The sequence below is a fragment of the Colletes gigas genome, unplaced genomic scaffold (assembly GCF_013123115.1).
Source record: "Colletes gigas isolate AHSC1104 unplaced genomic scaffold, ASM1312311v1 Colletes_gigas_Sc00002, whole genome shotgun sequence".
NCBI classification, from domain to species: domain Eukaryota; kingdom Metazoa; phylum Arthropoda; class Insecta; order Hymenoptera; family Colletidae; genus Colletes; species Colletes gigas.
In genome coordinates, this window is record NW_025106631.1 from 2409462 (window position 1) to 2433879 (window position 24418).

Genomic DNA, 24418 nt, shown 5'->3' on the forward strand with positions numbered 1-24418 from the left:
GTGCCAGAAAAATTCCTAGGATGCAGTATCATTGTAAAATAATTAGTATTTATTAGACACATTAAGGTAACATTTATTTAAGTTTTAAGATTACATATTTTATATAAAATTTCGTCTTGTTCGTAAGAATATTGTGTCCTTTTTAGCCAAGGCCGAATTAAGGTTTCTGAGAAATGATTGGAGGCCCTATTAAAGAGGTCTTTAAAAATGATTTAATTCATTGACAAAACATTAGCAAAGCGAGAATAATCTTTTGATGGGCCACCTCTAATCTTCTTTTTTAATCCGTACTTGTTTAAGAGTGATAAATACATTTTAAGGATATTCCGTGATATTTCAAAGTTTAGGTAACACCATCTATCGTCAAGCTTATCAACTATTTAGCATATGTATCACGTGGTGCTCATGAATCAGTGACGTCGGGTATATCCGTAAATGCAGTCTAAGGTTAAGTGCTGATATTGTTTTCGTGTCTGGTTGGGTTGAAATTATCGTTGTCGACGCGATTTTTTGAAATTTCTAAAACATGACAACTCTCAGGCCATTTACATGCAACGATTTGTTCAAATTCAACAATTTGTAAGTTTCGAAAGATACATGTTGCGAAGCGACAGTTTTCCTAACCTAAATTCGCATAAGTTACGAATCGGAACGATAATTTGTCTATCTTAACAGTTTTACTGTTCTTTATAGGAATTTGGATCCACTTACAGAGACAGTATCCTTTAAGTGGTTTTTGCTTTTTTGATGCAAACAGTTAGCTTTTAAGCGGTATCGGTACATCGGTCGCGAATTGTTTTTTCCTTAAGATTCTGCTTTGCAGTACGGGCTTAACTTCTATACGCATTATTTGGCGCATTGGCCTGAATATTTTATGGTAGCGGAATCACCGTGCGGAGAAGTTATGGGTTACAGTAAGTTTTGCTTCTCCGTTATTTGCTCCGTGCTTTGTGAATGAATACAAGACTTAGATGTTTCTTTATTTGAAAAATGTCGAAGTTATGGGAAAGGCTGAAGGTCATGGGGAGAATTGGCATGGTCACATAACAGCACTCACAGTGTCTCCTGTGTATAGAAGGTTAGGTCTAGCCGCAACGTTGGTAAAATCCTTGGAAGAGCTTTCAGAAATGTAAGTTTGAAAATAGTGTTTAACGTTTCGTAATTTTGAGACTCTTTCAAGATGCTTTACATTATTGCAGGAAACAAGCATATTTTGTGGATCTTTTTGTAAGAGTTAGCAATAAAGTGGCAATCAGAATGTACGAACAGTTAGGTTATATCGTGTATAGGACTGTTCTAGAATACTATAACGGGGATCCGGATGAAAATGCTTTTGGTACGTAGTTAACATCGTGTTTCATAAATGAATCGTTTAAATTTTTAGGTTAATATTATGCACGTTTCTTATCAGATATGAGGAAAGCACTGTCAAGGGATGTAACAAAAAAATCGGTTATACCATTGACTCATCCCGTGAGACCGGAAGAAGTAGATTAAACGTACGTATAAATACTTTGTCAAGGAAACAACGTAAAATAAATAACACTTTTTTAAGTATACTCGAAATTATTATTATTATTATTACTATTATTATTATTAGTTATTATTGCGATGAAATTTTTAACATCTAAAGTGAATAAATAATCTCTTAAAGTGCAGATCCGAGCAGTTTATTTCTTTTTCTGTACAATAGTACAATGCTTTCTGCCATACACCGCTCGTGCCTTTTATGCGTCATTTTATGCGAATAAATAATAAATAGAAATGTAATGTGGTAGGCTCAATAGAATTAACCGCAGACAGCTTCTCTCGACGATCGCAAGAAATTTCTATGACCGTTGTTAAATTTTATCAGCTGCCCCTTTTCTTCTCTTTCTACTACAACTAGAAACTTAAGCCTAACGTGATATTTACAGAATCAGTGACTTTACTGCATCATGATACAAAGGTGACAGAGCACCCGAGTAGTAGCATTCAATTGCGTATTATAAAAATTAAAGACAAAATGTCGTTCTTGCATATCTTTGTACTGCTCCCAGTAATCTGAGGTTCGATCGTTTCATTTTATATAAAATCTTCAATGCGCTAAACAAAGCCGTGCATAGAATTACTTTGTCTATTCTGCTCAGAGAGGCACAGTCATTCTCAGCCTATCCCAGGAATTACAAAATTATAGAAGTCTTGTACAATATTGCACGAAAGCCCTACTTTCAAATTTTTTTTTTTTTTTTTTATTTATTTATTTATTTTTTTTTTTTATTTATTTCTGGTTACTAAAGAGAAGGAAGACATTTGCTAGTTACGTAGGACACGTCAAGCGCGTACAAAACTTCTATAGTGACGGGATTCACCGTTCGATTGGTACAAAAGTGTTGTTTGCACATACATTACACAGGAACGATACTAATTGTCAAAGAAAAAAAAAAATGCGTTCCCATTACATCTATTTGGTCGTGTCCTTATATAAAACGAACTTATTCGCTTAGACGTTAAATAAATATAAAATATGAGACTAGCTGTTATCAAAATAACATGACAATTATGTAAGTTCCGTTCGTCGTTTATCGTACAAAGAGTTCTTTCCCTTACGAATCGAACATTGATGAGACCTTACATACAATACTGTCTGTACTTGCTGTCCATCGTCCATCTTTCAATGATCGAGAATTACAAAAAGATCGAGCGTGTAAAATGTAGTGGATTGACGAGAGAAAAACAAAAAAAAAAAAAATCGCGTATAATACACTCATAATCGAAACATAGATCTTTTTTTGCACGGATAAAACAATTATCGAAATCGTGCTTCGAATCTACAACGACAGTAGGTACACAGTCACCGTGTCCGGCATATATATTTTTGCGTTTAAAAGAAATGTTCGTTAAAAAAATTGCATACTCATTTCCAAGTAATAACAATCACCGTGTGTTTTCATTTAGAAGCTGCAGTATTTCGGTTGCAGCCCACCGTACACCGTGGATTGCGGTCGATTTGGCAAGAAGTAAGAAATCTTTCTCGACGTACTCTCATATCGGAGACAAAGGTATCGCTTGCATTGCTCGCTAGACTTCTAAACATCCAGTAACTCTGATTAATTATGTACATAGTATGTGATACACCACTTTTACGTAGCTTTTTACCTTAATCGCTAACGTTTTGAATTTGGTATATAAATACGGTAGCAAAAAAGTCTCAGCGCGATGCTTAGCCTTCCAACGAAACTGTTCGATGTTGTTTCAGACATACTAAATTTACTTTTAGGCAGTGTTTACGGATCGATTTCGAGTAGTTTTTCAGTCACCCACGTTTGAATCGCGTAACGTGGACCACAGGAGTGTGTTGTTCTGCATGCTGTCGGGTATTTACATAAATACGTCGTTCGTAAGCATCGTTTCTAATTTACACAAAAAAACGCAACTAAAATTAACTACAGCGCGCACTTTGCTGCGCGTCGACCAGCATTCTTCCGTCGTTCTCGCGGTGATTCTTATAATACAAGGCTGTAGTACCTTCGAGTATAAAGTTAGTGCCTTGGCGGGATCAGACTTTCACGAACCAAGAGCCACGTTTCCCTGCTCCGTTTCAACGAATTCGATTGACCAGAGTTTTTAAGGTCTTTGGTGGTCTGGTGTTGACTTCAAAATATCCGGTTGCGTTGGAAGACAGCTAGAACCTGATGCGATTGTTATTTCGTTAATAAAAATACAACGAATAACATAAGAAACTAAACAAGCATAATTTGGACCAGAAACTGAATTGGTAAACACTTTAAAGATACGTTTGTTTAATTATCGTGAAAGTATGTATTTTTACGAACCAGTGGTAGGTCTCAGAGTGGATTTGATGGACCGATGAGATCCATTACGGGTCAGCGTGTTCATTTGTGGGGTACCAGGTAAAGCGTGTCCCAAGGCATTCATATAATCGGCGATCAACAATGTTATCTCCAAAATCTGTAAGAGCACGAAAACGTTGTCAATGAAAAGCTTCATTCCCGTTAAATGCTTTTTAACGGGCAACGATATATGTCTCCATACCTTAGGTTTCGAAAGCGCGAATAAAAGTTTTTGTTCCGCGGCGCCTTCGTCGGGGCAAGCGACGAGCATAAAATCATCTAAACATCCTCCGAATGTAACTATATTCGCGTAGTTGTAACGGCACATCACTGCCATCGTTTGTAGCTCGAGTAACGTTACACTGTCTTCGGAGACGGCAATCCATGCGGTCATTGGTTCAGATTGTTTCAACTGCGAAACGAAATATTTTTATACTCTGTACAGGGTATACGGCCAACCCTGGGAAAAACTTTAATGGGAGATTCTCGAGGCCAAAATAACACGAAAATCAACAATACTAATTAGTTGATAGGAGCTTCGTTAAAAAGTTATTAACGTTTAAAGTTCCGCCCGTACTGAATTTTTTTCTCGAAAATGCGCAGGATTTTGGGGATATGTCTATTTACCAAAAATGATTGTAATTGACCCCTGCAACTAAATATAATTTTTTTAGTATGATTTGAAATTTTTTAATTTCGTCAAAAAATTTCAGTACCTACTCGAATTTTTTTCTCGAAAATGGGTAGGATTTCAGGGGTATATCTATTCACCAAAAATGATTGTAATTCATCCCCGCAATCGAAAATAATTTTTCCAGAAAGATTTGAAATTTTTTTTTCCCGTTGAAAAATCTTACACCTTCTCGAATTTTTTTCTAAAAAGTGGGTAGGAATTCGGGGGTATGTGTAATGACCAAAAATGATTTTAATTGACCCCCGCAACCGAGAATAATTTTTTTAGAACGATTTGAAACTTTTTAATTCAATTGTTAATAACTTTTTAACGAAGCCTCCATCAACAAATTGGTATTCTTGATTTTCATCTTATTTCGGCCTCTAGAATCCCCCAATAAAATTTCCCCCAGGTTTGACCCCGACACACCCTGTATATTCGCTTTTATCCGCGAGAATCTTCGTTTATTTACTTTTGCTTGATAAAGTGTTGCTCCAAAAAAAGGCCACTTCCTGGTGCAGGTTAGATATATGCGAACACAGTCTAATACGCTGCGACCTTTCAAAGCGATCCATTTTTCTTGTAGTTTTTCTTGCAGCTCCCTACAATAAACAATTTTCTTTATTCAAGAAAATAATTGGTATATTCAACTTTCCCGGAAACCGACGCAATTTCGTTGCTCTCGACTTCGGTCTTATTTCGAAACCACCCTGCGTTTATTCACGATTACTGTAATTATTTGTGATTAATATGGACCGTGTTAGTTTTCAAAAGCATCCGTGTATCTTCGATAGTTTTTTTTAACTTTCTTCTTGTACTTGCCTCAATTGTTCGGCAGTGATATTCGTCCGGTATCGTATCGGATAAAACTTGCCCAGGGCCTGAAGCACCAGGTGGTGCAGATTGCTTCCTGGGCCGCTTCCTCGTGCCTTGTCGTTGTTGTATTCTCCAAAATCAATCTGTGTGGGTCGTTCGTGGTATTAAACACGTTCACACTCACAAGACTCCGGCAGTAATTAATTATATTGCAATTTTGCGGTTGGTTAAACGCACTATGTTAAATGAAACGACAATGACAGGGAACGTGTTAAGAATATTTGGGACCAACCTGCGCCATTAACGATGCAAGCTCGAACGCAAGCTCACGATTTACTGGAAACTTCCCATACACCACTTGTTGATTCACTTGATAACAAAGCAAAAGCCTCTCTCTGTCAGTCTCCATTTTAGCCGCCTGTCGCCAATAGCACCGCGATTTGTACGTCAATTGTATCACCCTGGTATTTTCGAATTTCCCTGAACCCTTCTCCCTCAACGCTGTCTCCCATTTCGAGATTATATCGCAGAGCTGAAACAAAGGAAACCCAATGAGTATCTTTCTAGATCATATCTTGGTAATTCTTTGCAATCGAAGCTTCCTCATCGTTTTCATATATAAAAACCATTGAAATCGACGAGGTAGTTTCTTCTGTAAACGTTTACCTGTATCCTTTAACAAGTGTTCATCGAGCACATACCTTTGCTTGAAGATCTATAAAGTGCTCGAGATCCTTCTCGATCGGGTCGTCGCTGAATAACGTGAAACCGGACTGATGAACGTCCCGGCAGCCGATCTCCTGGTTCAGGGTGTTCAAAAATTCCTCTATCGTGGTACTGCCATCGAAGCTTACAACCTGATAGGTGCCGTTTAAAAAATGAACCGGTATCGCGTGCGGCAGGGAGTGATGGTAAGGATTCTTCATCAGTATAGAGAGGACTTCCATTCTCGAGGGTTTCACTTCCCTTCCACCATTTTGTAGAGTCCTTTCCAAAGCTCTTTCGCAGTAGGCTGCGTACTTGCCGCATTCCGTTCTAGAAATTAACATTCCGCAGATTAGCAAGCGTCGACGTTCATTTTTTGACTAGAATATACAAAGACCTTGGTGCAACATTGAGTACATGTACAATGAAATTGTCTCTTTTAACAGGGAACTACTGAGTCAGAATAGTTACAATTCCCCTTACTGGTGAATCAAGTGAAACTGTTCTGAACAAACTCCTGACTCTAGACTATCTTAATCTGGACCAAGATACGGGGTACTAAGGGTATGGTAAGGTAATTCCAACCATGGAGCACGTGATACATTATTGAATAATTACTAGCATACTTTCCGGATCGAGGATTTTAATTAGAATTTTGCAAACGTTGGTCGGAATTGCTCTAGCCTACCCTGTCCTGTACAGAGGCGAAATGGCACTCACTTAGTGTCAGCGTTTCTTTGCAAGTGTAACTTCAGGTACCAGAGTAGCCGATTATTCCTCGGTAGGAAGAGCGAAACAGCGAGGGCGAGCAGCTGCCATCCCTGGATAAGAACGTACTGGGCGGGGTTAGTTTTGCAGTCCAGAATCGTAGACGTCGAGTGGCCCTGCGTGAGCGGAGGACTGTGAGAAGTGGAGGCCGTCGATTGTGCGTCCGCATTTTCACCGCTGCCATTTGCCGCGGGACTTTGCGTATCGCAGGTGAACAGCGATTGCGTGGCGCAGAGGAGGAGCTGCTGCAATGGTATGCTGGCATACTACTATATCCCTGGACTGAACCAGACCTAGTCTACTACTTTTCTTCTTTTTTTTTTTTTTTCTTTTAAATAAATCGCGCCCCACTGTCCTCTCGTATCGGATCGTCATTGTATCTTATTCAGTTCTGTCCATATATCTCGGGGATGAAAATGAAGTCGTTAAGGAACATGTGCCTCTATAGATCCGTCGAGTCAAAGTCAAGTCGAAGGGAATACTCTTTTAGGTGGGGAGAATAACTCGTATGTCTCTAACGTAGAACACAATTGTTACGTCATACGTCTGTTAGTATGTAAGCAATCGAAATCGGACCATTAAACGCATCAACTCTCTATGTGTGTTAATCACATAAAACGCATGGACCGTCAACAATCTGAATGAATTAAGAACAATGTGGATGAGAGAAGCGCTTTTGTTTATATATATATATAACGTATATATATATACTTATTTTTTTTTTAAGATTATGTGAGTCTACCTTACAGCTCGAAAGCACTTTTGGTTCGCGTCGACTGTCTTGCTCGTTCGCGGATCGAACGAACGAAACACACTTTTCTTTTGTCTCTTTCTTATTTCGTTATTTCTTTTCTCTTTGTTTTGCTTGAAGCTGTATCATATCCAACAATAATGCAGCTCGTGTGTTTCGAGTCTCGTGTATCGCATACTACGACGGACGTTCGAATCTGTAAGGATTCTAGCTTTATTTCCTTAAGTAACCGTCTATGACACCGGTGTGATCAAAGACTAAAGTTCTCTAAGCAGCATTCAAACAGAGAATATTGTAATGAGCTATTGAGCAAAAAAACGGTACGGAAACAGAAACAAAAAACCAATCTATAAAAAGATGTTTTTCTGTGTGTGGTTTCTTATGTACACCAACATACCATTCTGCAAGTGTGTGTGCCGCAGAACGTATTTTGACAACGTATTCGCAAGACGTTATTACAATGCTATTTATCATAGAGATATCATAGAAACAGCACGATCTGATGGAATGAAATGAACAATGCCCATTGATCGTCGATGAGAGGAATGAATTGTCGAAATATGTTCGGCTCACATGATAGGGTCTCATCTGGGGTAAGGTGATCGGGTATCATGTATAAATATTAAAAGTACGCAATAAAACTTAAACGAAACGAAAAAAAAAAAGAAAAAAAAAGAACTTAACACGACGACGTCTAAAAACGAAACAAAAACGAAAAAAAAAAAAAATAAATAAAGAATGCATGCGATTCAGAGTAGCCTAGGAAGAGCACACATAAAGCAGCAAATGAAAATGAAATGTGAATGAATGTTAAAACTAAAAAATCTTTTCTTGTTAAAGAACTTCGTCAAGTATTATTGTTCGTGGACAAACGAACGACAGCGTTTTATTAATCGGTTAGTCTTCTTGAAAAAGAAAATAAAGGGAAAGACAACCAAACAGTTCACCGCTCTACTTCGACGTGATTATTTTATAATACTTGACTAAGCGTACCCAATGTACCATTTCTTGGACACGGAGGCAACAACGAACGCGATATCGTCGAACATTACCGTCTCTACGATTGCAATCGTTACAATTTGTTGCAAGCACGATAGAACCTCCGTTATCCAAATGCTCAACGTTCTATTATTCGAGCAAAGCTATTTGTAGACTATTCTTTTTCGCGTTGAAAAATTCTTTCGTAAAAATAAATCGCTACGTTTGAAAGTAGAGCTTAGGTATCGAAGGAATGCAATTTCGCGTAGGTATGTTAAATAAAACTTGTAAGGCCTAGCAGCCAACGAGATGTGAGGTCCATGAATTTATAATAAGATGGATTCGTTTGAATTATTTTTTCATTTCTGTTATTTTGTCTAAAGCAGAAAAGAGTCAATGCGAGGAAAGTAAGTATTCTATTAATTCAGATAATGGAGGTTCTACTCTATTCGTGGCGAATGCGTTAGCTAAAGTCGCGCGTCTAACGTCAATTGTGAAAATGGTACAGGGTTCAGAGTGTTTGTTAAACAATAAGCAGGACTTACAACGCGCGCAGTACCCAGCGACACAAGTCTGGCGGCCTTTTTTACCTGTACGCCCAAACGGTGTTGTGTGTGACGACTTGTCTGCTTTACCAATGCACAGATGAATTCGGATTGCAGTTCAGGCTGGTCTAAGCATTGTTGCAACGCATTTTGCGCTAGCACCACATGATAGTCTATGCCTGCTTGCTCCACTGCCACCGACATGAACAACTGACAAGCCTGTGCAAATAATATCGTCCCTTTAATCTATTTTTCGCATTCGTCGTTACGGGCGAACCGTTAAAGGCAAAAGAGACGCGTGACAAAACCTTGAAGAGCTTGATAGCCTCGGTCTGCAAGGCTTCGGAGGTCAAGCTGGTCAGTGGACTAGTGATGTTTTCTTTCGTATGGAGCAACAACGGGTGTCTCCATAGGACGCAACTAGGATCACCTTCGGTTTCCATCAATCTTTGCACCAATTGTTCGTACTGAGTCCCCGCGCTCGGCCCCCCTCCCGAAACCACCGTCAAATGGTACAGCCAGCTGTCTTTGTCCTGTTTGTGGGGCATCAGTAAGTACGTAGGACCTTGATGAGTTGGAAAGATGCCGATCGTTCTTTCGTGAGGGCATTCGGCGTCCCTTTCTTCGCTGTCGCTGTCGGATACGTGCTCGACCTCTTCTACTCTCGCGTCTCTCATATTTATTTGTCCAATAGGATTCTGAAACGTCAAGAGAAGCATCATAGTAACGTTGATTATCCGTAGGTCGCGTAAGATCGAGAAGACGAGGACTCACCGTATCATTAGGGCACTTAAAGTAAAGGAACATTTTTCCAATGAGGACGCACCAGCACTTCTTGGCGTGCCCGTTCTTCACCTTCGTCAACCATCCCTGTATCGTCGGCTTGTTGTCCTCCTTGCTGAGCAGAAGCTTCGTCGCGTTCCGCCTTTGTACATTTTGCAGCACCCTTATCCAATCCTCCATCGTCGCGATGCAATCCGCCGTCAGGTAATACGTCTTTTTGCCCGTGGCTATCTCGAACGTGGCGGCCCCTTCCGCCCTGTTTATCCTGTCGAGTAATCATGTTTCTCAAAATGACATTCTTCATAGCGTAGCAAGAATTGTACATCGTTGGAGAATTACCTGCACACTTCGTCCAATACTATTTGGCCCTGAGGTTTCCGATTTACGTCGTTCTGACTCTTCCAATACGTGAGCACCCCGTTCTTCAGCACGAACCATCTCTTCCGCCAAGTTTTCAGTTTCCCGCCAAGTTTCGCCAGGTGGCCAGTCTTCTCCAAAGATTCTTGCCTCTTGGGGCTCTCGCCCGAGACGCGCATTAGCAGACTAGGCATGCTGGATTCGAGGGAGGTTGAGCTGAGCGCGTCGGGGGGTATCGCATAGTCCTCCGACAGGCCAGACTCCAAAGAGGTATCTGCAAAGGCAAGGTTAGTTAGTCTTCAAGTTGTCGAGTATTCGATGCACGTTATTATATACCACTAACCACGTTTGACGCTTTTGCTAGGGGAACCGCTGGAGCTTCTCTTGGCGGGACTAAGGCTGCTGGTGGTTTTAACGCTCTTCGACGGGCTGCTCCCGCTGCCAAGCGAAGAGTCCGTGTTGTCGGACGAACTGTTGGTGATCCTAGTGTTGGTCTCCGTTTGATTCGGATGCTCCTCGCCGTCCGAGCTGTCGTCGGAACTGTCGCCGAACGGCATGGACCTAATTTGACTAGCTCGCCCTGGAACATAAAGATCGTTGAAGACGAATCGAGTTTGGACGAGTTTCCTGAGCGAGAACGACGCCGTTTCGAGTGGACGAGGTATAGAAATTTACCTACCCTTGACCGTCGCGTACACTGGAACCGAAATATCGCAATAGCCTTGGGAATTGTGCGCAGTCAAGTTGTGTCCTGTTGCCTGGGAATGTTTCGACGAGCTAGTCGTGTTGGTCATCGTGGAAGGCGCGGATTCCTCGTTCGTCGGTGGACCGATGCCAAGCCCGCCATCAGCTACCTACGGAATCGACGAGCACGAGTTTCTTTGATTACAAATTGCAACAACTTGGCGGTCATGCACGCCACGAACGACGGAAGCATGACCTTGCATTTTGTTAAACCTCGACGCAACGTAATTCTTAATTCTTCTCGCTTCAACGCTATTGTCTAGCGCAAGGTAAGTCGATCTCTACCTGATATATCTTCGCTTCCCAGCTGGGGAACCGGTGAAGAGGCGGAGTAGGTGGTCGAGGACCTTGAGCACTCTGAGTCCAATTCATCCCCTCTCTGCTGGGCGTGTATATCTCGGCGTAGTCGTGAACAGCCTCGGAGCTGCCACTGTCCCTACTGGCCTCCGAGACGCCAGGTATATTCGGCAGCATCACCAGATTCTCCACCGCCGCGGCCAGCTCCTCGGACAGCAAGCTAGAGCAGAAAAAGAACGGCAAGCATAAAACACGAAACTAATTTCATCCAGCAGACGCTTTTAGATTTGGTACGCAATTAGCAAGAGAGCTTCGTGTTGACCGTTTAGCGCCAGCGAGAACCAAAGAAACTAGTTCAAAAGAAGACAAAAGGGACTATACTCGGATCAAGATCAACTGACTGCTCAAGGCCACTTGCTCTTTGGCGTTGATTTTGACTTTGTCTCACAAACCAAGAATATTACTTCTTATCCGCAAAGGGCAATAAATAAATTAAAATAATCTATATTATTTTGTCACGCTACTCTACAGAAGATAGTACTCGTGTCTCTTCTGGAAGTTGCTATTTGAGAAGACGCAAAGAGATACAGCGATTGGATAATCAAACAACGATGAAGGATAGTTAATCAGTGGCTTCGAGCGACCGAGTGACTCTGATCCGACTATAGGTATCGTGCTCGAGATGAAATAGCAACAGAGAAGAGCACACGGGTTGACAGATCCCCGCAGGAAGTCTCCGGACGCGACAGGGTACCACAGTTTCGAGAGTCGGGCGCCGCTATCACGTCGTGAGACCTCCCAAGGAGAATCGAAATACAATTACACGACGTTTTAGAGGCTGTTTAAAGTGGGCAGAAGCGCGGAAGCGATTGCAACAAAGCTAGTGGACGCGCCGCGAAGCTCACAGAACGTTTCCCTCACGCAAGTATTCTACCTTGAGTCCATGTTGGTGGCGGCGATCCCTCGCTGTATGGACCCGCAAGCGGACAGGTGTCTACGGTGTTTGGTGCCGGCTTGAGGCTCCGCCGCGGCGCTCTGCACGCTTTCTGGCACCGTTTGCGGTGTTCCCTCTAGGCTCTCCGACCGTCTGCGCAACGTGGGGTCCACCTCCAGGGACAACGACGCTCTCGTTGGTGCCTGAAATGCAGAGACAGTGAGTTATACGGGTCCAGTTTGCATCGATAGTCGATAAACAGTATGCGAGTGGCAGTTCAAGGTCGTAGCGCTCGGGAGTACCCAGGCTAGAAGCCTCTAACCTCCTTGATTTTAGGATAAGACCCTACATAGATGGTATAGTCGGTGGAACGTACATAATGATCTAAAATTACCTTGCCAGTAGTCGATCACTTACATAATTCTTTTTGTATTTCACTGTGCAACATTTCTATGCAATCTATCAAATACACCTGAAGAGTTATGAAATGATCACACAGTTGACAGAGAACCAGACTGAAGGATTTGACGGAACGTAGAAGGTTTCAGCAATGTTCCAGCGAATAAAAAATGATGATTTAATCTTTCACCGGCTATACTCATGTATATATGTTGTTGCAGAAGTTCTGTCTATTGGCGAACTGAAATAGAATCGTACAAAATATTATCATTAACACATATGCCTTGAATTATCTCGAGCAACGTATCTGCAGGTGAAAACGAATGAAAGAGCTATTTAGGTACAAGCATCCTATACAAACTGGTGACACAGTATTTCTGCTATTCCCAATAAATAATTCGCTCTTGAAACATGGAGTTCCCCGATTATTTTAAGCAGTATATTTTCAGTTGACCTTTATACTCTACAGACAGTATGTATAGGATGAACATATACATGTTGGAGCACATAACTTATTAACCCCTCTTATTTTGTTGTTAATGGTCCAATTACAATGTTTTTTTATGAAGGACGACACGGTTCAGAAGCGATAATAATTTTTTCGCGCAACCCTGTAATTTCCTTTATCCATAATTTAGCAGACTTTAACGCAAAATCAACGAGTCGTTTAACGATGACCTATAAATGACCAAGAGCCTAACAATCTAGATTGACGTTCTAGCAACATAAATGTTTATATTGTAGATCATGTTATAACAGCTCGTTGATTTTGTATAGAGTATAAAAACTTGCATTGCTAAAACGTCAACAGAAATTTTTATATTCAAGGTCCCTTGGAAGTCATCCCTGAAAGTTATGGTAGCTCATTAATTTTGCTTCTATGCCTACTAAATGATGGATATAAATAAAATCGTAGGGCCAGTTTTACAGTTAACGGAATAACAACAAGACATAATTTTTTATAAGTTATTGCTTACAAAACTTAGGGTGCAAGTAGAAATAGCTAAATTGCGCGCGGACCTGCTGGAAGGAAACGTTAATGGGCAGAACTTGAGCAACAACCTAAGAACCTATCCCCCAAGAGTCTCGTAAAAGTGAACATTGTTACACACCACTCGTAGAACATTTATTAAGCAGCATGCTCGCTGATAGAGCAATTTGAATATATACGATTAAACGGTCGCGATCCTTCGTGGTTCTCTGACACTGTTCCGGGGATCTGGCTGGAAAAGACGCGTCAGCTGTCGGACGAATTCGCCCGCGGGGACTCACAGGTGGTTTCAGGCCGATGTTGGTTATATGATTCCTCAGGAGTTCCAATTGCTGGTTACACTTGTTATTCTGTTCCCGCAGGTGCTGGTTCTGCTGCTCCAATTCCCTCAGCTTATTAGTCACCCATTCCTTTATTCTCGCGGCTTTCGCCTCAACCTGCCTGGCGTCCTGGAGCCGCAACTGTCTCTGCAAGCAATCGGTAATCGCCGGTGAGTCGGTTATCTCGATACCCGTCCGCGATCCCAACGTTATCGCGGCTTGTTATCGCCTGCTGAAACAACGGTTCCGCTAAATCGCTTGCGAAACGTTGGATCGTTCACCGCGAGAGTATTCTCGGCGGCTCGGGAAACCCGATGACTCAAAACTCGAGATATACAGGGCGTTCGGGATAAATTTTAATGGGAGATTCTAGAGACCAAAATAAAACGAAAATCAAGGATATCACTTTCTTGACTGAGGCTTCGTTAAAAAGTTATTAAAAAATTTCAAATCATTCTGGAAAAAATTCTTTTCAGTTGCGGGGGTCAATTACAATCATTTTTGGTGATTACACATACCCCTGAAATCCTACCCATTCTGCAGAAAAAAATTCGAGGAGATACTGAAATTTTTAGACGAAATTAAAAAATTTCAAATCATGCTAAAAAAATTATATTTAGTTGCAGGGGTCAAGTACAAGCATTTTTTGTCAATAGATATACCCTCGAAATCCTACCCACTTTCTAGAAAAAAATTCGAAGTGTGAAATTTTTTGACAAAATTAAAAAATTCAGATCATATTAAAAAAATTATATTTAGTTGCAGGGGTCAAGTACAAACATTTTTGGTGAATAGACATACCCCCGAAATTCTACCCACTTTCTAGAAAAAAATTCGAGAAGGTGTGAATATTTTGAAAAAATTAAAAAATTTCAAATCATTCTGGAAAAATTCATTCGATTGCGGGGGTCAATTACAATCATTTTTGGTGAATAGACATACCCCCGAATTTCTACTCACTTTCTAGAAAAAAATTCGAGAAGGTGTGAAATTTTTCGACGGGGGAAAAAAATTTCAAATCGTTCTGGAAAAATTATTTTCGGTTGCGGGGGTCAATTACAATCATTTTTGGTGAATAGACATAACCTCGAAATCCTGCGCATTTTCGAGAAAAAAAATCATTACGGGCGGAACTTTAAACGTTAATAACTTTTTAACGAAGACTCCATCAACAAATTAGTATTCTTGATTTTCCTCTTATGTTGGCCTCTAGAATCCCCTGTATATGTATGAACTCTGTCAACGAATCGACTCGAAGCGCCTCAGCGACTTTTACTCGATTCGACAGGTTTCAGACTCCATACTTGACGTTACACAGAACTCCTATCGTTTGCCAGCAACGTGTGTTCACTTAGATCAATGTAATGTACACGAAGGTGTAACGTTGTCATATTTTTGGTGATACGATTGGTTGAAATGGATACAGCAAATCTTGGACAGCTGCGAGAAACACGAGACCGATGTCTCCGCAGTTATAAAAGCATTCCAGTTCCCAGAAAGGCGCAACCCGAGCCACGGCGTTTGGCCTTGTACCTTGCCGAACGTGAAATAAGAACAACGCAATGTGAAACTTATTTATTTTTTAATTTTTGCCAATGGTGCATTTACCAATATGTTCGTCAAGTTTTTCTGATTGAAACGAGACCAAACACGATATTTGCGTATTTAACACGATCTTACACTCTTATCGGAAGTAGGTTAAAAACAAATTATATCGTGTCTGGTCTTATTTTAATCGGAGAACGCTCGCGAACACATTGGTAAAAGTTTCGTTAGAAAAAAAAAAAATCAGAAATAAAAAGTTTCATCTTTGTCTCACCGATATTCGAGCCCAGATCAGGTTACACTATCCGGTCCGCTCGATGTTGAGTTTCTTTGATGCGTGAAGGGGAGTCCCCTCTCAATAGTAGGGATGTATCGTTCACTTATCCGATCGAAAATGACTCGCAGTTATCCAAGCATTGCTGCAAGTACCTCGATACTTTTAAAACTGCATCGAATATGGTCCAATAAAAAATTACGGAATGTCGTTTAATTTTATTCTTATCTCGAACTGATTCAGAGATGCGGCTAGAAACACGCCTTTCCGGTTCAGGGGGGTTAGGAAATCGGTTGCACAATGAAATCCCTCACCTGTTCCTCGACCTGTGTCTCTAGCTTCGAGATGCAGGCACAGTGGACGTCCTCGATCTTGTCATTCTGCGTACCGGAGGTAGACGGCAGCGAGTGCGGTGGAGAACCAACGCCGGAAGTGCTCAGGCAGTATTCACCCTTCACTAGCCGCTCCTCCATCATCCGTACCTGCGGGACATCAAACGCACCTCGTTACTAACGACGTAACTACCCAGTATCGACGGTCCGATTCTCTCGACGACACTGTCGACACGATCGTTGAGGACAGATTCTACTGTTCAAGCCGCAGACATTGTCTCTCCACCCCCCCTCCCAACCGCCCTGTGAAAAACAGAAGCGTGAATCTGAATAGACGTCGTGATCGCTCCTCGGTCTCGCGAGGTACAGGAAACGTCGATGGAAACTGCGATTACCGTGGTCCAAGACAGTTTTGGCGGACCATCGTTCCTCCTGTTCCTAAACTCATCGAAACCCCCTCTCCCCCCGGGTTGTTATTTTCGCTCGTGGGAAAGGCTTCTCGGCGTAGCTTTTCCAAGGAAGAAGGGAGTTTCGCGCAACACGTACCACGAATTTCGGTCGGGGCACTCTCGGGGGTCACGTGAGCGTGCGACGTTTCGATCGAAGGAGCATGGCAGTCGGAGACGCGTGGCTCCAGGCGTGGGATCGTCGAGTAAACAGCGCACGGCGACGCGACCGAGCGAGACGGGGACAGACCAGCGGTCGTTGTCGGTTCAACGTTGCGTGCGGACCTCGTGCACCCCTTTTTTCTGACACGACACACGCCGGCGGTGGTCGTTTCGCAGCAGCTGTCAAAAATCGATATCGCGTTCCGCGTACGTAAGCGCCCGCACGCCGAGAGCGTCCACTGCCAAAAGGGGAGAAACGGTATCGAGAAAATCAATACGCCAGCGGGGAAATCCTCTTGGCCGAGTGTTTTCCTCCCGACGCCCCGGCGGTGTGCATGTGCTCTCATCGCCGCGTGTTATATCGATCGCGCACCGTACGCGGATTTTCACGTTCATTGTCGGTCCCACGCGCTCCAAACGATCGAACCGTTTTTCCGAAACTACCTCCGATGAACGCTCGACGCCCCTTTGTTTGCCTCCATACTACGCACCGTGGGACAACTGTATTTAATACAGTTTTGTTAGCGAATCGATCGATCTCGAACTGGGACAGTTTCGTCGATCGACAAAGTCCTCGAGTCTCCATGATTCTAACGATCGACCGCCGGTTGCTAAATCCCTGTATCGCCCACTATTTCGCCGTAAGTTGGGAATCGACGTCCAGCCACGTGCACAATCCCCCCCTTCCCCCCTCGAAGAGGTAACCTCTGATCTCGCCGAACGTCCACCGTTTATTTTCACTCACACGACGAACCGTTCGCGGGTGCAGTGTGTCATCGTGGTTCGAGGCTTACCAAGGTTACGAGTGGCCATGATAGCACGACGAGTATAGGCCCGAGGATCTCTTTAAGCCCTTCGCGTCGGCAGGTCCTCCTCTCTCTCTTGAGGGCTCTTCCGCGACCACGATTCACGAGGACACTCCCAGAGCCTCGATTTTCCCTTGTTCTCGGTGGGGCGGAGACGCAGAGGGCGGTGCGCACGTTGCCGGAGATCGAACCGAACTGAACGAAACCGATGCACGTAAACTCTCCGAGCGCGGCCTTTCCTAGAGGCGATGAGTCACGTTGGCTCGTGGCCAATGGCAGAATTCGTTGAGGTCCTGCGGACTTCGTGTGCAAACACGCCACCCCGTGAGGCAAGCTGCTTCGCCGGACAGGCTGAGAGATTTTGCTGCCACCCTACGCGCAGCATCACCCGATACACTGTTTCGCGAGGGGAATCTCTGCGAAACGAAGCGCTGATTTGAATAAAATTTCCATGAAATCGGTCGGATCTATATCTGAGAAAATTCTGGGCATCATAAGGTTGAAAGTTCCGAAAACTTCTGAGAATCATTTTGAGAATCTCGTCGGGATAATTCTATTTATCGGTCGTCGGTCCCTAGGGATACTTCGGTTGCAATCATACTTCGATGTTTATTCAAGCTCCTGAATATAAACAACGTGGACCAGCACGATTGAATTTCAATATCTGCCGGGCAATTTTTAGGTTAGGTTCGAATTTAGACGTTCGATTTCCACTTTTATTTAAGTAGCTTCTCGGGCCATTAGTCTCTTAACTTTGATCGATCGTTAATAAGCAAAAATAATTGTTTCTGGTAATATTAAAAATCGATCGTGCGAGCGTTCGTTTGCATAGAAATATTTTTCAGCCATCGTTCGACACTTGTTGAGGCATACGGATTCGAAAGATCGAAAGTAGGAGACTTGGCAACCACCTTGTTTGCGTTTAATTCAAAGACAACGACCCGGATGGTGGGGTTCATCGTTCGATCGGATACGTCTGGCGACTTTTGAACCGTATCTTAAGATTTATCGATTCGTCTTCTGTCTCCAGGAGCGCATGCCTGGAAGCAAAACTGATGCGAAACCAGAAATAGCCCGGCGCAGGAATAATTGAATCCCGTCTGTTCTGATCTACGAGACAACGTCGCGCTTCTGTTCGGATTTTCTCGAAAGTATACACCTCCGACTTGAAATCCGATACTACTTTTCTCCTGCAGCCAGCTCCTGCTTAAATTAACCAATCCATATAACGCTCTCATCCTCGGTATACGTTAATAATTAGATATAAATTGAAATCAAAATCACGTTCTACATATAGGATTTTCGAATATTTATTTTTTATTAAAATTGATTATAATACGTACACTAGTCACCTATAATTTAAACGAAAGAAAATTAATCGTGGATGTCGAAGCGTTAACAGGATATCGCATGAAATTAGAACTCTGATACAAATAATGGAAACGTGACGATAATTGGGCCAGCGTCGGAATTAGGCGTAATTACCTTACACCTGTCGCGTCCGTTAACATGCTTCACGTGCATCAAGTTTGTAATTGACGAAGATTGCGAGCATCCAGGTAGCAAAATATCGGGCCAGTTTCTCATTGAACCTGCACGCGATGTACATTAACGGTCAAAAGTATAGAATCACTTGATAATATCTACCAAAATCCCGTAACGACATTATACTGACCCATTAATAGAGAGCTAATAGGATAAACTACCAAAATTTTAAAATCGTGTGGCGTTGCCTCCCATATTCGCCACCAGAGGGGTCGCGCTCTCACAAGCGCTCGACCTCAGTTGCTATACAGGGTGTTCGGCCACACATGGGAAAAATTGTAATGGGAGATTCTAGAGGCAAAAATAAGACGAAAATCAAGAATATCAATTTGTTGATGAAGGCTTCGTTAAAAAGTTATTAACAATTAAATTCAAAAATTTCAAATCGTTCTGGAAAAATTATTTTCGGTTGCGGGGGTTAATTACAATCATTTTTGGTGAATAGACATACCCCCGAAATCCTACCCACTTTCGAGAAAAAAATTCAGGAAGATGGACAAATTTTCGTCAAAATTGAAAGATTTCATATCGTTCTAAAAAAATTATATTTAGTTGCGGGGGTCGATTATAATCATTTTTGGTCATTACACGTACCCCCGAAATCCTGCGCATTTTCAAGACAAAAATTCGAGAAAGTGCCTAAATTTTCGACGAAAAAAAAAATTTCAAATCGTTCTAAAAAAATTATTTTCAGTTGCGGGGGTTAATTACAATCATTTTTGGTGATTAGACATACCCTCGAAATCCTGCGCATTTTCGAGAAAAAAATTCAGTACGGGCGGAATTTTAAATGTTAATAACTTTTTAACGAAGCCTCCATCAACAAATTAGTATTCTTGATTTTCGTCCTATTGTGACCTCTAGAATCTATCCTGAATCTATCCCTTGACGATCAAAACCATAATTTTGAAAATATTACAAAATCAAAAAATCATATCCCGTTATAGATATAAAATCAAGTTCGAAAAAATAGATGTTCAATTATGTTTGATTATTTTAATTGCTTAAAGGCCATGAAATACCTCGTTCGTGGTTAGGACGGGTGGTTCCAAATTTTTGGCACACAGTGTACATACAACGAGAGACGATCTTGCGGGGGTGACGAGACACGCCCCCCCCCCCACCCTTCCCTCTTTTGTTTTTTTTTAGGCAGAACGGATGGCGCACGTGCGCGGCGTCGCCTCGCGGATGCAACCGTCGAATCGGGCTGGCTTCCCGCCAAAACGAGACCGTTAATGTGCACGTACATGCAGAAACATCCATTCAAACCGCGATCTTCGGGGGGAACGGGCCGCGGAAAAAACAGACGACCGCGAGAGGCTGAGTCTCCGACTAAATGGATCAACGACCGACGAACGGCGTGAGAAACTCTACGTTGACTGAACGGATCAACAAATTACGACGCTTAACGCGCCCGTCGAGGCCATTTACGCGATCGAAGCAGACGGTACACGATTAGATCGCACCTAGATCTTCTAACCTGAATGCTAGAGCACTTTTACTTTCCGACCAACACAAGCAATGAAACTACTGCGATCGACAGATATTTCGAACACATTATTTTACGTAAGGAAATAGTTTTACATTCGCTAATCATGTTCCGACTATTTGCAGATCAAAAATTGTTTTAAACGTTTGTTCGATACGAAGATAAATACCTATCTTCGCGTTCAGCACGAAAATAAACGAACGTCATTGTCCCTCGTGCGTGACGCGTGGTAACGGATCCTCGAATCAGACTTCAAAAGCGGTAGATAACGAGTGTGCGACTTCAGAGTCACTCCGGGTAGTGGAGGACCAAGATAAATGAATTTTCTCTGAAAAGGGGTGAAACGTAACTCCATGGCGTTAAATCGTATGTAGGCCAGTCGCGTGGTGTACGCCGTTGCAGAATCAATCGACGTTGAAAAGGTTTTGCGAGGGTCGCGAAGGGAGACGCGAAAGAGCAACATCGGGAACGAGTCCGACACGCCACGGTCGCTTTGAAATATTTAAACGAGCCACCGTGACCGCGGTGAGCGAGAAAGGAACGTCTGCGACGTGGGTGCCTTTATTTTGTTTGTTGCGCGGGTGCTCATGGGAAACGTGGATTACTCATGAATTGGCCGAACGCCAATTCTATACGCGACACGTCCCGTCAAAGGGAGTCGTTAAGTTGCTCTGTGTCCGATAAATCGCTCACCGGTCTTGTTTTTCCACGCTTCCGTGGCTCGCGGATCGGGTCCGTTGCATAGAATCGACGTTGCCCCCTCGTCGATCGACTATTCAACCACAGGAAACGAACGTTCGAGTAGAATTCTTTATCGGCTCGCGCGAGAGCAGAATCTGTCTGGAATGGGGGTCGATCGAACATTTACTGAAAGGCGGTGCAGAACAGGCATAGTTCACAGTGTAACTTGATACAGAAACATTTGAAGCAAATAGAAGATTCTCTATAATTCGATATAAGTTTATACGAGCAATGGGTCAAGGAGTAGCTGTCCCCTTTACCATTAGCGCCGCCAACGTAGAAACGGTGAACCACAATCTACCACGGAGAAGTATTTTCTATTTCTGGTCCAGTGAATAAATTGGACTCCTCCGTCAATTATGTATTGAGCCGAACGAATCGAACGGTCAAGTGGAATTTTTCAATTACCTCGGGCAAAGAGTGTTATAAGTCAAAAGAACTCTATAAAATTTTCAACCGAAAAATTCGGGTCAAATCGAAATCGAAATTATGCATGTTCCGCGTTGGACGTTTTCGTTTTCTCAAGGTTACCGCGCACGGGCGACGCGAACGATCGATGTCCAGAAACAATGGATCGCGAATTTACGACGTCGTTCGCGTTTTCATGTAGCTGGGTTACCTTTCATCGATGTCACCTGCCTGGATCCATAATTGTCAAGACGCGGTGGTTCGAGCGTCGGCGACGCGTCCGCGGCGATCGTCCCGTCGATCGGGGTCACGAGGATCGAGGACGGCTGGCTGACGGGTTGTCGTCGTCGTCGCCGGCGACCCGGACGCGGATGCACGTGGTTCACCAACGCACGGCGACTTGTCGACCGAATTTCGAGGTCATAACAAAACGACGGGTCTCGCCGGCCGGTCGCTCGGCCATATTGTCGTTCCTCTCACCCCACCCCCCCGGTGCTCGCTCGTCCTCTCTATGGAGCCGTTGGCAAGTCCGTCTTTTTCCCATCCTCGTGGCCCCGTCTTTCTCGCGCCCGAGCCAGCCCAAAAATCAATGAGACGCAACATGCGCCCTGACATCCACTATTGCGAAATACCGACCGAAGTGTCCGATGGTTCTTTACCACGCGGGCAAACTCGTTTCCAGACGTTACCTCCAGCTGCCAGCAGCGCTCGCGCCTGCTTCCACTCCGTAAACTCTGGTTAGGTAAGATACGAACGAATTTAGATTTTTAGTTTGGCGGGTGTTTTGTGCACCTTTCGTTGGTTGCACTTTCGTTCGTTTTTTCTTCGATCAATTGTTCATAGTTCGATCAGTTGGTCATAGAAGATCTTTATTAATGGAGGGTGGTTGGGAATCGGTTAGGGCAGGTCTTCATTCGCAGCAACCTCCAGCGTTTTGTGTTTAATTAATAATCTTATCACTCTTAGCTGGGTAATGCAACTATTAATTAAAAACTAAATAATATTAGCAAATTGGCTGCGATCCACTTTGCATAGATCATCATAGATATAGAGCTTCTTCGCTAGGTTAGTTTTGATTCTCATTAATTCATCAAAGATTCTAAAGTATCGCCACAGGTGAGGTATACGAGTAGATCTTTCACCCAATGTATTTTTTCGGCCCATTACCATTTTCGGAAACTCCATACTGAGTACTTTCTCGACGATGGTGTGAATTATACAATTATAAATAAAACTTAGCAATGTTTAACATTTCAACGCAATAGTTTAAACAATTCTTAACAATATGTGGTATATGAATAATGAAAGGGCTCGTCAGTATGGGTAATTAATCATTTTTCGCGAAATAATTTGTCCACCGGACGGGTTGAGATGGCTGACACGCGCTGTGCTATCCCCACTCCTCCGCCACGCATTAAAGGCTCGTGCGGAGACTTATGTGTCTCACTCTCGCGGGGGACACCAAGGGTGGCGGACCTCCTGGCGTGGTGGGCATCCCGGGACCATCCTAGGCTGACCAGGGGGACTAGTACTGACCACTACTGACCACTACTGACCACTATTGACCACTACTGACCAGTGGTGAGCATACGATGACCAATAGTGACCAGTGGTGAGTCTTGCTTAAGTCTCCCCCCTCTCTCTTATTTTTCTGACTTTAAACTTGCTCATTCATTGTTTACTATCCTTTGATGAAAAATTGTGTTTGTTAAATTTATCGGTTTTCGTTTCGTTAGTGTGGATGTTTCCACCATTTTTGACATACAATGAGATATCCCATTGACTGGTTCTTCTATTATTTTGACAATTGTTGCCTTACCTTGACCATATATGGCTTTGAAAGAAAATGATTCTGTATGGGGTATTTCCTTCGATGGTTTACTGTTTCTGTTTCCAATTCTTTCCCCAACTTGTATCTGTCTTTATCGATTAATCTGAATCTTCATTTCGATTTTGTTTGCGAAATGGCTTTGACGATTTCACTACTTCTGGTATTAATCAAATCTGATTTGGTGAGATGTCGTAGTCTCGTGTCGTAGAATATTTTTATTGGTCAACTGGGTTTATCAGCATCATCTATCGATTAATCTGAATTTTTATTTCGATTTTGTTTGCGAAATGGCTTTGTCGATTTCACTACTTGCGGTATTAATCAAATCTGACTTGGCAAGATGTCGTAGTCTGATGTCGTAGAATATTTTTACTGGTCAGCTAGGTTTATCAGCATCGTCTATCGATTAATCTGAATTTTTATTTCGATTTTGTTTGCGAAATGGCTTTGTCGATTTCACTACTTCTGGTATTAATCAAATCTGATTTGGTGAGATGTCGTAGTCTGATGTCATAGAATATTTTTACTGGTCAGCTAGGTTTATCAGCATCGTCTATCGATTAATCTGAATTTTTATTTCGATTTTGTTTGCGAAATGGCTTTGTCGATTTCACTACTTCTGGTATTAATCAAATCTGATTTGGTGAGATGTCGTAGTCTGATGTCATAGAATATTTTTACTGGTCAGCTAGGTTTATCAGCATCGTCTATCGATTAATCTGAATTATTATTTCGATTTTGTTTGCGAAATGGCTTTGTCGATTTCACTACTTGCGGTATTAATCAAATCTGACTTGGCAAGAGGTCGTAGAATATTTTTACTGGTGGAATTGTTCCGTCGTTTTGACTGAGTGTATCTAATACGTTTCGTCTGACATTGTTTCATTTATTAATATTTTCACATTCTTATCACGCGTAAATTTTGTACATTTCTTTAGGTAGGTC

General features: G+C 42.5%; 2 protein-coding genes across 6 annotated transcripts in view; one reads left to right on the forward strand and one right to left on the reverse strand.

The window, feature by feature from the left end:
• Positions 1–396: 396 nt before the first annotated feature.
• LOC122403261 (N-alpha-acetyltransferase 20) lies at positions 397–3078 on the forward strand. 2 transcript variants are annotated; one of them, XM_043406694.1, is made up of 7 exons: positions 397–579; positions 694–718; positions 824–914; positions 1000–1129; positions 1200–1336; positions 1412–1499; positions 2938–3078. In XM_043406694.1, exons 1-6 carry the CDS (start codon positions 527–529, stop codon positions 1495–1497), a joined length of 522 nt encoding a protein of 173 aa, XP_043262629.1. In that variant the 5' UTR covers positions 397–526; the 3' UTR covers positions 1498–1499; positions 2938–3078. The 2 variants fall into 2 exon arrangements, with proteins under 2 accessions (XP_043262629.1, XP_043262621.1); XM_043406686.1 differs by lacking the exon at positions 2938–3078 and having other exon boundaries at positions 1412–1652.
• Positions 3079–3530: 452 nt separating this feature from the next.
• Positions 3531–24418, reverse strand: part of LOC122403227 (uncharacterized protein CG43867) — a 152954-nt gene continuing 132066 nt past the window's right edge. The window contains exons 4-21 of one of the 4 annotated variants that reach the window (XM_043406629.1): positions 16028–16195; positions 13754–14041; positions 12185–12387; positions 11239–11470; positions 10889–11063; positions 10553–10789; positions 10192–10483; positions 9844–10117; positions 9378–9767; positions 9115–9288; positions 6748–6911; positions 6024–6357; positions 5615–5854; positions 5329–5465; positions 4979–5108; positions 4036–4245; positions 3816–3951; positions 3531–3671 (exon numbers count right to left, since the gene is read on the reverse strand). In XM_043406629.1, coding sequence (XP_043262564.1) covers positions 3607–3671; positions 3816–3951; positions 4036–4245; positions 4979–5108; positions 5329–5465; positions 5615–5854; positions 6024–6357; positions 6748–6911; positions 9115–9288; positions 9378–9767; positions 9844–10117; positions 10192–10483; positions 10553–10789; positions 10889–11063; positions 11239–11470; positions 12185–12387; positions 13754–14041; positions 16028–16195 — 3849 coding nt within the window. In that variant the 3' untranslated portion in view covers positions 3531–3606. Of the gene's footprint in view, positions 3672–3815; positions 3952–4035; positions 4246–4978; positions 5109–5328; positions 5466–5614; positions 5855–6023; positions 6358–6747; positions 7041–9069; positions 9289–9377; positions 9768–9843; positions 10118–10191; positions 10484–10552; positions 10790–10888; positions 11064–11238; positions 11471–12184; positions 12388–13753; positions 14042–16027; positions 16196–24418 lie in introns of all 4 variants that reach the window. The other 3 variants (XM_043406616.1, XM_043406607.1, XM_043406622.1) reach the window with 3 other exon arrangements.